Source organism: Loa loa, assembly GCF_000183805.2.
Source record: "Loa loa unplaced genomic scaffold supercont3.76, whole genome shotgun sequence".
Classification (NCBI taxonomy): Eukaryota; Metazoa; Nematoda; class Chromadorea; order Rhabditida; family Onchocercidae; genus Loa; species Loa loa.
The window spans coordinates 1-11,696 of record NW_018108256.1 but is presented as its reverse complement, the minus strand read 5'-3'; the positions used below and the strand labels follow the sequence as shown (position 1 = coordinate 11,696).

At 32.1% G+C, this 11,696-nt stretch overlaps 1 protein-coding gene across 1 annotated transcript; it reads left to right on the top strand.

The window, feature by feature from the left end:
* Positions 1-4,844: 4,844 nt before the first annotated feature.
* LOAG_08833 (hypothetical protein) lies at positions 4,845-11,359 on the top strand. The gene is made up of 16 exons (XM_020447810.1): positions 4,845-5,037; positions 5,397-5,524; positions 6,264-6,403; positions 6,639-6,758; positions 7,112-7,237; positions 7,827-7,972; positions 8,232-8,356; positions 8,695-8,786; positions 8,883-9,024; positions 9,150-9,229; positions 9,388-9,503; positions 9,748-9,858; positions 10,060-10,191; positions 10,363-10,456; positions 10,696-10,840; positions 11,045-11,359. Exons 1-16 carry the CDS (start codon positions 4,893-4,895, stop codon positions 11,213-11,215), a joined length of 2,013 nt encoding a protein of 670 aa, XP_020301996.1. The 5' UTR covers positions 4,845-4,892; the 3' UTR covers positions 11,216-11,359.
* Positions 11,360-11,696: the final 337 nt, after the last annotated feature.

Sequence of the window (11,696 nt, the reverse complement as noted above, 5' to 3'; positions counted from 1 at the left end):
TATTATTATTATTATTATTATTATTATTATTATTATTATTATTATTATTATTATTATTATTATTATTATTATTATTATTATTATTATTATTATTATTATTATTATTATTATTATTATTATTATTATTATTATTATTATTATTATTATTATTATTATTGTTATTATTATTATTATTATTATTGTTATCATTATTATTATCATTATTATTATTAATAATAAATAATAATAAATGTTAGAAAATGTGTCATTAGTTAACGGGACATTCTGCTGGATAATTGAATTATCACACATATTTAATAGAAATAGCTTGTATTGGTAATTCTTTGCCTTATTATATGTCATTCCGGTACTTTTTTTTCATTTCCAACATTTATCTCTCTCTTAAATGATTTAATGAGATATTTCGCTTTCTGTTTAGCATTTGTTCCGACCAAAATTAATATGATTGATAAGATTGGAGGTTGGCATCTTACAAGTTATTTGTAAGAATGACTGTTGGACCAGCTACTTGCCGTTTAGCTGATAGTTGAAATTTAGTATATTCGGATTTAATGTAAAATTTAGATTGGTTTTCAGCACTTAATTTCTTCGAATATCTCAAATTACATTTATTTGCACTTTTTTCTATTACCAATATGTTCAAAAATCTACTTCAAATTTTTTTGCCTAATTTTTTTCTTGTCTTTTAATCATTGAAGGTTCTGCTGTAATGAATATGATGATATTTTACAAGCAGAATTACCATAAGTAGTTGGTGTAGTTTTCCTTTATTGACGTTCCAAAATTTCTTTTTGCAATGAAAGAATAGTTTAATGCTCTTCCTCGAAAAATTTTATTGGGTGGGAAAGAAAGTTTTCCAGTAGGATTTTGTGATGGATGGTCGTTTCTTTGTTCTTTGTTCTTTAAAGCAAGTCTAATTTTTTGGGAAGTTTAGCCAGGAAACTCAAGAAGTTAAAATCATTCGTAAAACATCAGGTTTCTCCCAAAATGTTTAAATCTCAATTGTTGTTTACTAAGGAAGTAGTCGACTTAAAATATGAGGTATTTGATTTTTGGACCCTGGAAGGAAAAAGATCACAGTGAAAAGATAACTGAGCGATATCGGACGTCAGAATGAAAATTTAAGGGATGTTGGGCTGTGCTCCATTTCTTTATGTTGATTAAACAAGGATCAGTGTCTCTCGTTTCTCTAATGAGATTATCTGAGTGGAAAATTGGAAGCTCAAGTTTTTTCATTTCATACTAGTAAGATTTGTTTCACTTTATAATTTTGAAATTGGTTCAGGTTTCAGTCTAATGTAATACAATTTCATTGTTTCATGTATGTTAGTCCATTGCTGTACTTGATAGTATTTCAACTTTCCGGTTTGAGGTTTTTGTTTTAGAGTTTTTTTAGCATTTTTTCTTTGTGGAGACGATCACCTCTGTGTGAATGAAGAGGTTTTTAACCAATGTAACGACAATTTAATGAGTAGTCGATTGCTGTCATATGTTAGATTTTTCGGTGTGTTCCATGTATTTGTATGATTTTGGGGCATCCCTTCAGTTTCAATCTTTTAAAGTAATATAGCGGAAACTATTTTATTACTTTATCAGTTACTTTCTAAATGGCAAATTCGAATTCCATTATGGGAGATGAATAGAATGGGGAGGCAATTTGTGCAGACCACTTCCCGATTCGAAAAAGCTTTGTTCGTGTCGGAATTTTAATGCGTTAGCAGTAATATTGGTATTCTGCATCCCACTCTCTGAATAAAAGCTTCCCTTCTCACTATTGATAAAATATAATGCTACTGCCAATGTGCTATATATGCATTTCTTCCTAATTTAAAATTGGTAAGTACACGCTGTAGGAGCAAGCTTAAAAATACAAGATCTCGTACTTTCGCATAGCAGCTGTCAAATTCTTCCTGTCATATTGAAAAAGGTCGAGATTTTTACAATTTTTCATATTTACTCGTATTTCTTCAAATTTCAGCCGAGCTATCAAATGAAACGACACTGAGTATTATTGGAATGGTTAATGGTTTATATTTCAAAAGATAGCTTCCAAAAGAAAACGAACAAATAATTGTCTTCAATTACTTTAACCATCATTTCTTGTTTATTGAATTTTTTAGTCTTTAAAATAGACATGGACTATTTGTGCAAGTTATTGATTGTTGCAAGGGAAACTTCACTGTTCCTTATGCTTTAAATCCAATTAGGTTTCTTGGTAATTAGGAATATAGCATTTGCATTAAATTAAATAGAAGTAATGCCTGGAATAGCTGAATCTGATAGGATAAGATATGCAATTTTGAATTTGTCAAAAAAACCAGAATCGAACGGAACTGAATTACATATACATCAAAATTGTGAACTGATGCTGTTTAGAATTATCTTTACTGAGATTCATATGACCAACTGGGAATATATCAGCTATTCAGAATCAGTTAATCATCACTTGGTAAGGAATTGGTAATGCAAATGATTATTTTTAAATATGTAATGAATTTTTTTGGATTCATGCACAAAAAATTTGTGTTTTGGGTAGTGCATACGCATAGCTGAATCAAACAATGTCGGCAGTTTGGTGTGCAAAAAATTGTTCTTTTGCTCTCTGTTAAAATAAAAAAAATGTGAGAAATTTATTTCCAAAATTGCTGATTGTTATGCTTTGGAAACATATGAAAAAAAAAGGAAAAAAAGCAATAAAATATTAACGATACGACAGCTGTTGCAGGAGAATTTTTTTCTCCTTTTGAAGAATGAGACCATCTGGTAGTTTAATTACTGTGGAAAAGATTTCGATGTAATTACATAAGTGAAGGCTGAAAGATGAATAAGAGACAAAGAGGTGAAGGTTTTGGAGAGGTGGATGAGGAAAAAGAAGAAATGAGATAGGGTAGCTGAACAATTCCAGTTCACTGACCAAATAGCCTCCTCCGTTTATCTCTATCACCATCGGAAAACTCAAGGTAACATTCATTTTTATTGTTGCTTAAGATGATGCTGGCCTTGGATTGAGAAGTAAAAGAAATTGATAAGGGGAAAGAGACAGAGAGGGAAAGGGAGATAATGGATTAGGGATTTTGGATTTCAAATCATTATTCTAATTTAATCATATCGTTCACATACGGCGTCTCAGTTTTGTTGATGGATATGTAACTGTTATCTAAATCTTTTGCTTGTGAACTGCACTGAATGGCAGGAAGTGGAGAAATAAAAAGAGACCGCTATACATGCTGCAACAGTTTGATTAATAGTGATAGCTTGTATTATTGTCAGACGAAAATATGAGATTAAAATTAAAATTTTGCATTTGTATTTTATCAGAGATTGAATTTTACTTTTTTTTACTGAGATGATCTGATGTGTTCTTCATTTTGTATGGTGATATGAGAGCAACTTCAATGGGGTTTAAGATGATATGCAGCCGATCAGTCATCTGACAATGAGTGATTTGAATCTGTTGATGTTTAATCACAGCGCCTGCCATCTATTTTTTTTTTTTTTCACCTGATTGGTTTTTCTAGAATATATGCTTCGTTTTGCTTTGTTGTTATTCTGTCACTGCTAGCATTTCAAATTTGAAGTATCATATAAATAAGTAATAGCTCTTTGTTACGACTATGCATGAAACCGATTCGAAGTAACGAAGTATGGCAAGGGGAAGGACAGTTTTTGACTTTTTTTCAGAAAAAATATTTCGTTTTCTTCAGCTTATTTTGTGTTTTCTAGCGGTTTTCAATTTATTTCATTTTCAAAAGGGACCATAAATCATAAATTTCGATACAGAATAATAAAGGGAAGTAGAAGAACTATTTCTGTAATGAAAAACCTTCTTGGTCTTACTTTTCTCGTCTACATTCTACTTTTCCTATTTATTATTGTGTAACTAATAATATTTTGCGCTTGGAAATTTAAATTTGACTATCGGGACTGGTTCTTTTCTTTTTTTGTTGATTTCTGTCATTTAAATAAATTAAGATTTGCTATATTTTGTTTCTGAAGGTTTTATATCATTTATACCCCTCTAAACAGTGAAATATTCGAAATGTTTATTGTAAAATTTCCATGCTACGATCTTCACTTGATGTTGGCATTCTCTATCTTGTCAAACTGACACATGATAAGCACATTGGAAACACATGACGACATACCTTTGCTATCCTTTCACTTTTTTTTATCACTTCATTAAAGCCATAGAGGATGTCTTGCCAGTGATAAAGATGAACACGAACATGAAACTGCGCAAAAATGTTTGTTTCTGGCATGTTTTAGGGAAGGAGTAAGGGTAATAGCGAGGAGAGTCTAAGGAATTTTCCAAGAAACTGTGATTGTTTTCTGTTTGCATGCAAATTCTGTATTCGTATCATGACATTTTCCATGATGTTACAGACAGAATTCAGTTATCAGAAAAACAGTTTCATGTTACATGTTAAATTTTATGTCAAATCCACATCTACTCTAATAAGAAGGATCTTCTTTTGCTGTCTTTTGAATGGTTCCTTTTAATGTTTAATGTTAAAAAATAATCGTATATGAAAAACATTGAAGCAATACATTATTCAAACTTCGACAAATAAATAGCACTTAAATTCATGCAAAAGTATGCATGTTATTTGTAAAAAATAAGTAATCATGAAACTAAGTATGAACAGTTGAAGCGGAGGAAGCATGAAAGATAGGTTTTCGAGTTTGCTGTAGACCGAAATCATTTCACAAATTACATCAAGAATAAAGATGGTTCGGACGGATAGCATATCTCAGGGTGATGGGAATGATCTGTCTGGTTTATATTTTTTCTTATTTTCTTTTATTTAAACAGGAAAAAATATCACGAACTAATGGTTGCATTTTAGATTGTCGCATAATTTGCAATAGCTCGACATTTATGTGCTACGATAATGACTATTCGAAAATTCACCATTGATTTATTATTTTTCAAACGTACTTATACGTTGCTTAAAATAGTCTTTCCATTTTCACGATGTCGGATAGTGCCGAGTTCTTTTCTGATTGCCGTATGTGTCATCATTGTTTCTATTGCAGGTAATTACTTACTGTTAAACATATAACTTTCGAAATTGTCCCAAATTAAAGGAGGAATTGGTTGAGGGAAAAAACACAAAAGCCAGATGTTATTTCAAGGGGTACAGGTATCATGAAGTGAAAGTGGTACTGATAATCTTTGGTCGACGAAAATCCACCAAAGGAATATGAATGATCAATTTCAGTTTAGCGGTGGGAGAAAAACAAAGAAGAAAAAAGGGAAAAATGATTTTTTATTAAGAATATTTGAAATTGGGGTAGTTTAGAGAATAAATTTTTGTTTTTGATCTGAAGTTATTAACATTTAAACGATATTCTTCTTAAGACATTGAGTATTTCATATCTTTTTATCGTTTCAGATCAGGTGGCAACCTATTTTGTGGGCGTGTTACCGAGTGAATTTTATGTCGCACTTGGTAATCGCGACATTACAACCTTCCGATTACTTGCTGCTAAAGCAACCTTAATTATTTTGTCGAAAGCTTCGGTAAACATTTTTACAGCATTGTTCAAGTTTTTAAAGTTATCACTGTTGTTTCAGTAGTTTTCAGTTTTTAATGTACGACACAGAAGAATTTAATTTTTTTTTTTGTTTACTGAAATAACGGTTGAGGTCATCATGCTTCAAACAGTACTTGATTTTTATATGTCAACAGAAGTTAAATTTATGATGTCACGACGATAATGAATGATGTTACAGTACTAAAATTAGCAAGAAAAATATTTAATAGATATTTGGGGGTGAAAAATGTTCTATGAAAAACGCCGGATAGATGGACGAATGAAATGATTCAATTTTCGCATTCACAATTTCTTTATTTACTTTTATTTACATTTGTGATTGAATATGTCACACGTTCGTCTTCATTCTAACTTGAAGGAGCGCATATCTATATACTAACCCTCTGTTTGAAATTTGATTAGAAATTAGACGTTTATAAATTATGTAACATACAATGAAGATATTTGGTTAATTAGTTATTTCATTTTTCGACATTCGTTCACTGACAACTACTTGACATTACAGCGATCAGAATGATCCAATAGTCAGTGCTATAATTTTCTTTTGGGAGACTGATGACTAACTCGTTGATGTCGCTGGCCAACTTTCGTTATGTCATGCACTGTCCTATCGTGATTTATTTTTTTTTTTTTTGTTTTGTTTTAAAGTTAAGACACATTGAAATTTTCCATGTATTCAGAAAATACAAAATGTAATCTTTCAGACATTATCAGCGATAAAATATATGGCGGCACAGTTATTTTTAAAATTTCGCGAAACTACCGGATTTACACTGCATAGATTATATTTTAAGAGACAAGGCTATTATCGCTTAAATGTGCTCGAGGATAATTTTGATAATCCGTTTGTTTCTTTTTTTTTCACCTTATATTTTCCATTTTTCTTTTTTTTCCACCTTATATTTTCCATTTAATGTCTGATGAATAATCGGATTTTAACTGATGGTTTCAAAGCTATAGTTTCCTTTTTTCTTTCTTGTGATTCTATGAATGATATTACATATTACATCAGAATTTATTTGCTATGAGCCTGTAATCTTGATGGTAGTATTGATACTTCCAATTGATTTATTTTGCAGTGATCAGCGTATGACACAAGATGTTGAAAAGGCAACAAAATTATTGGCACAGGAATTGTTTGCACCCGTTTTTATGGCTCCATTTGTTATCGGATATTATACTTTCTTAACATATGAAAGGTCAATTCTTAATTATTTTATGAATAATAAATCTTCGAAGATGAATGCGATAAGAAAATATGAAGTACATATTTGTGATGAATATTGAGGAAAACAAAACAACAGTGTTATATAATACTTTGCTGACGTTACAAGGTATGGTGAGACTAACGTTATAAGATGCCTTGCTATTGTTAGTTTGGTTTCCTGAAAATCAGAGAAGATTATCAAAAGTGTTATGCTTTAAAATTATTGGCAGTAATATGCATATTGCTGCTATATATTTTTTGCTTCGTCACTTATGGTAGTAGAATAAGGTCATGTTCTGCGACTTCTATCAAATATTATTGTAGAGCGCTTATTAATTGTTTTAGTTCGGGATATCTTGGACCACTGACAATTTATGCCTATTTCACGTTAGCTACTGTTATCAACCGACTTTTGCTCTCTCCAATTGTACTGTTGGTTAATGAGCAGGAGAAGAAGGAAGGTGATTTCAGGTGGGTTTTTTGCAGATCTTGATCAAAATTCTGAGCAGTCTTTAAAGGATTAAAGGACAGAACAGGACATGATGTAGAATTTACGCAATTTATACCATCTCTTTTCGTTATTGATTGTTAATGAAATATGAAGTTTGGAAGGTGGAAGTCATTTCAGACTTTGATATACATAGATGGTAGAAAGGAGATTACTTCATATGACAGTTATCTTAAAAATTTAGGACCCTGAAAATTGATTTACATGATATACGTCTCCATAGTCACGAGGAAAAAACGTGCAAATAGCAGTTATAACTCCAGAAAATTCTTTGCATTGCGGACTCTTTTTTGTTTGACATTAAATTCTCCATCAAATTGAGATAAAATCAGGATATCATATTTTTGCCATAGGTAACTTTGAATATTAAACCATATCATTATAATTTTGCATATTCTCATTTTCCAGAGATAATAGAGAAGCTTATCTGTGATGGAAACTTAAATTGCTCTTTTTAAATGAAAAAGATGATCATGTGGATCGAAAAGAAAAAAGCTTTAAGGAGAAATTTCAAACTGTTAGATTGTCCTCATTAGTTGTTCTTTTTTAAAGGCTGCGTCATGTTGAAGTCCGTACTAATGCTGAAGCGATAGCGTTTTATCAATCCGGACTAATTGAAAATGTTATGACAAACAAAAGATTGAAATCACTGATTAAAGTGCAAAACAAGCTGGTTGAATGGCGTTTCGCATTGAGTTGTAAGTATAAATTATCATTGCTGGCAATATTTTTCGATTTATGAATTCCGGCAACTTGACGCATAACTGTCTTGCATTATTCATAATGGAGTTTTTCGATATTGTGGTGGGAAATTAGTTATTTCCCAGAATGAACTTCACTTCACACCTTTCCGTGGACTTATTCGGAATCCAAATTTTTAATGCTCATCAGGCTTCATAATTTCCATTACTTCGTTAATGAAATATGTCTTCAACGACTAATTAGTTATGGTTTCAGTAGCAACAAGCGCTTTCGATTACTTTGGTGGAACGTTAAGTTATTTGATTATATCCATTCCGATATTTCTAACGCATAATTATGATGATTTATCCGGGATAGAGCTTTCTGGCATCATCAGTCGGGTAAGTGATCGACATAAATTCATGCTTTTTCCTACTTCTCTTGTTTTTTAATTCTATTTCTCTGTTGTCCATACCACTGCTACTCATTGAATTTATATCTTGAAATTTTCAAAATTCTCAGTATTTCTTAAATCTAAATTTAAATTTAGGAAATCACAAAATGAAGTTCCAAACAAGACATTAATTGGATAAACCATAAAATTATTAGGATAAGATGACGACATGCAACTTTATGCGACCAATCGAAAGATTTGACGAGGGTTGTGAATAACGATTGAATAGTCCTAGTTTGCGTAATCTTTTTTGCTGTTAAATATTGTTGAGGAATATCATTATAGAACGCGTTTTATTACTTGTATCTCATCTATAGCTTCACTCGTTTAAACGCACTTTCGGAAGTGGTTGGCGATATGGCCGGTGTGACCCATCGGTAGGTTACCGAATGTTTGTTTTGTTTTTTTTTTAATGTCACCTGCGATAATATGTATTGTTACTTAGTTATCTAATTAGGCAAAAATATTTGCAGGATAATTGGACTGTATGAAGAGTTGGTAAGATTACATATTGACAGGCTTGAGACGGATCGCCCACCATCCACAGTTCCATCCTCGGTGGTAGTTATCGCTTCGGAAGATCCAGAGAAACCGAATATAATCCCGGAGAGGAAGGTAAGTTTCTTGAATTTATTTTAAAATTAGGTTACCAATACAAATTTAGAATTTAAATTGTTCGGAGTAGGATTTTCAGTAAGTGTCGTTTGAAATATTAAATAATTATGAGGTAATTGTTATAGATTGAAGAACTGTATGGTAAACAGGGGCACTTATTTGAACTTGAGCCAGACGATGAAGAAGTTGAATTTCTCTTACAACGGTGAAGCTTTTTTTTTATATGGAACATAGTATTTTTTTTTTATCTGGTTTATTGCACGTATCTCAAATTATGGAATCGAGTGCTTGAAGAGTTGCATTAGGCTGATTCGAATATATTCTTCTTAATCCTAGTTTTACCATACTGAAATGTCATTTCAGAGCAGATGAAAATCGTGACAGAGAAGATCCGGAATGGCTTGACGATGGCATTGCGATGACCCTCGATTCAGTTACTGTTGCATTTCCGAATGACTCATCGGCACCCCTCGTCTCGAGTAAATTGACTACTTTTTCATTTTTGTTAATGCTAATTTAGTGGTAATAATGGTGATGATAAAAGGACGTCTGGTTATATTTAATAAGACTGACAGATCTTGAAATGGATGCTGCTGTATAAAAATAGAAATTGGATTAATTTGGGCACGCGAAAGGCATATCTGGTTGTTTTGAATCACTCATAAGGTAAGTTTTTTATTTAGGGAATCCTTTTATCTTTGAGATAGTCATAATTATTTTTAGATTTGTCGTTGCAAATTGTCGAGGGTAGAAACTTACTAATAACTGGCGACGGTAGTGTTGGAAAAACTTCATTACTGAGAGTATTTGCTGGACTTTGGAAATGTGTCACTGGTTAGTTTTGTTCTTTTACCTACTGCTGAGTAATTGAAGGAGCGATTTTTTACCTACGAATTCTGTCGATTTTTTTTCCCATAAAAAAAGAAAGGCATGGTTGTTGTTGGGCTATATATTTTGCTTTCCATTTTATCAGTAGTCTGGCTGCTGCACAGAAGAATAAATTGCTGAAATAGATTCTGGAATGCCCAGTTTCAGGAAAGCTAGAAAGACACTGGAAAATGAGTCCGACGACGTTATATTTTGTGCCACAGAAAACGTACTTCCCTGGTGGCTGTAGTTTACGTCAGCAGTTGGTTTATCCATTGAAGGCTTTATCTCTTGAAAAGGGTGCGTTATTGCTATTAGTTAGTTCTCGGAATTAGAAGATTTTGCGAGATAACTTTTGAAGATCATTAAGGTCGATCTCTGGTAATGATTGATGTGCTGAATGGCGCGATTCGTTCAAAGTTTAATTATGATGTAAAAAATATTTGTCTTCTATTCCAAAGACATTTTTAGAAGCAGCTCGTTTAGCTCAAATCCTGGAATGGGTCAAATTGGAGCATTTGTTACAGCGATGTAATGGTTTAGATACACCAGTAGAATGGGACTGGTAAGTGATTTTCCGTGCTGTCTTTGTGATTGAAGTTGTTCTAATAGATTTGTTATTACCCATTTTGTATTTCATGATTCATTAATGTTTCTTTTGCCTAAGAAACCGCTAGGTTTGCTTTCTTTTTACCCCTATAAATTCTCTGTTTTAGTTATAAATGCTTAATAAAGTTATAACTTACTTCCATTTTCAGATCATGCAATTTTTGAAATTGCGAATCATTTTGGTTTTGAATTCAGGTCTGAAACATTGTCACCGGGTGAACTGCAAAGGCTTTCAATTGGTCGAGTACTCTACCATCGACCACGAATAGCATTTCTGGACGAAGCAACAAGTGCTATTGGTTTTGAGATGGAAATGTCACTGTATCGCTTGATGAAAAAGGTCTTTTATCTTTCATAAATTTAAATTTTGCAGTGACATTTTTACTCTACCTCCAGAATTTTCTTTTTCACTACCCAGTAATAATTTATTGTAGCTTATTGGAAAATTCACAAGGTACTGTCTGGAATTCACATTATTTGACACATTTTTTAATGTTTTGTCAGAAGTGCACTTGTCTTTGATCTCTGCAAATATGTTTTCCAGGAGCGCATCTCATATGTCTCAATAGGACATCGATTTTCTCTAAAGCAGTACCACGATGTAGAGTTACATCTCAGTGGTCATGGTGAATGGACGCTGAATGACTTCGACTCAACGAATATTAGCAGCGGTCGTACTACAAGTTTTATCAATCTTTCTGCGAAGAATATTTAAAAATGTTCTCCATTCTTCTATCATTCGTTTTATGCAGTTCCGTCGTTTCGTAACAAAGCATCCGTTTTGCTATCGAAATTTCATTTATTTCGATGGTGTTCCTATCAGAACGATGTATTTCATTTTTATTACCGGTTGTATCAGTCCTTTAATTCGTTAGTCATCACATTTGTGTTCGAAATCTAGCTTTTATTAATTTCCTTGGTCTAAGAGCGACAGGATCTTGATGAATTGAGGAGGAATAAAGTGTGCACTTAGACCCTTAAGGACAGTGGAAAGTTGATAAGGTGGCGATACAGCAGTTTTTAATTTTAATGATTTTTTTAATGCATTCATTATATACCAATTTCAGTGATCATTTTGGCTGATTTGTGTGGATAATTCCTGTTTTGTGGTGCTTCATGATGAAATCTTCCACTTTTACTAATTTCATTTTTTGCAGATCTTCTAGTTTTTTTTTTTTTTTTTCTTTTTTCTTTTT

Bases quoted from the DNA above. Each gene is read 5' to 3' on its own strand.
- LOAG_08833 (XM_020447810.1), top strand. From the start codon at position 4,893: ATGACTATTCGAAAATTCACCATTGATTTATTATTTTTCAAACGTACT. The intron at 5,525-6,263 runs GTAAACATTTTT...GTAATCTTTCAG, and splicing joins TTATTTTGTCGAAAGCTTCG to ACATTATCAGCGATAAAATA. The intron at 8,357-8,694 runs GTAAGTGATCGA...ATATCATTATAG, and splicing joins TTTCTGGCATCATCAGTCGG to AACGCGTTTTATTACTTGTA.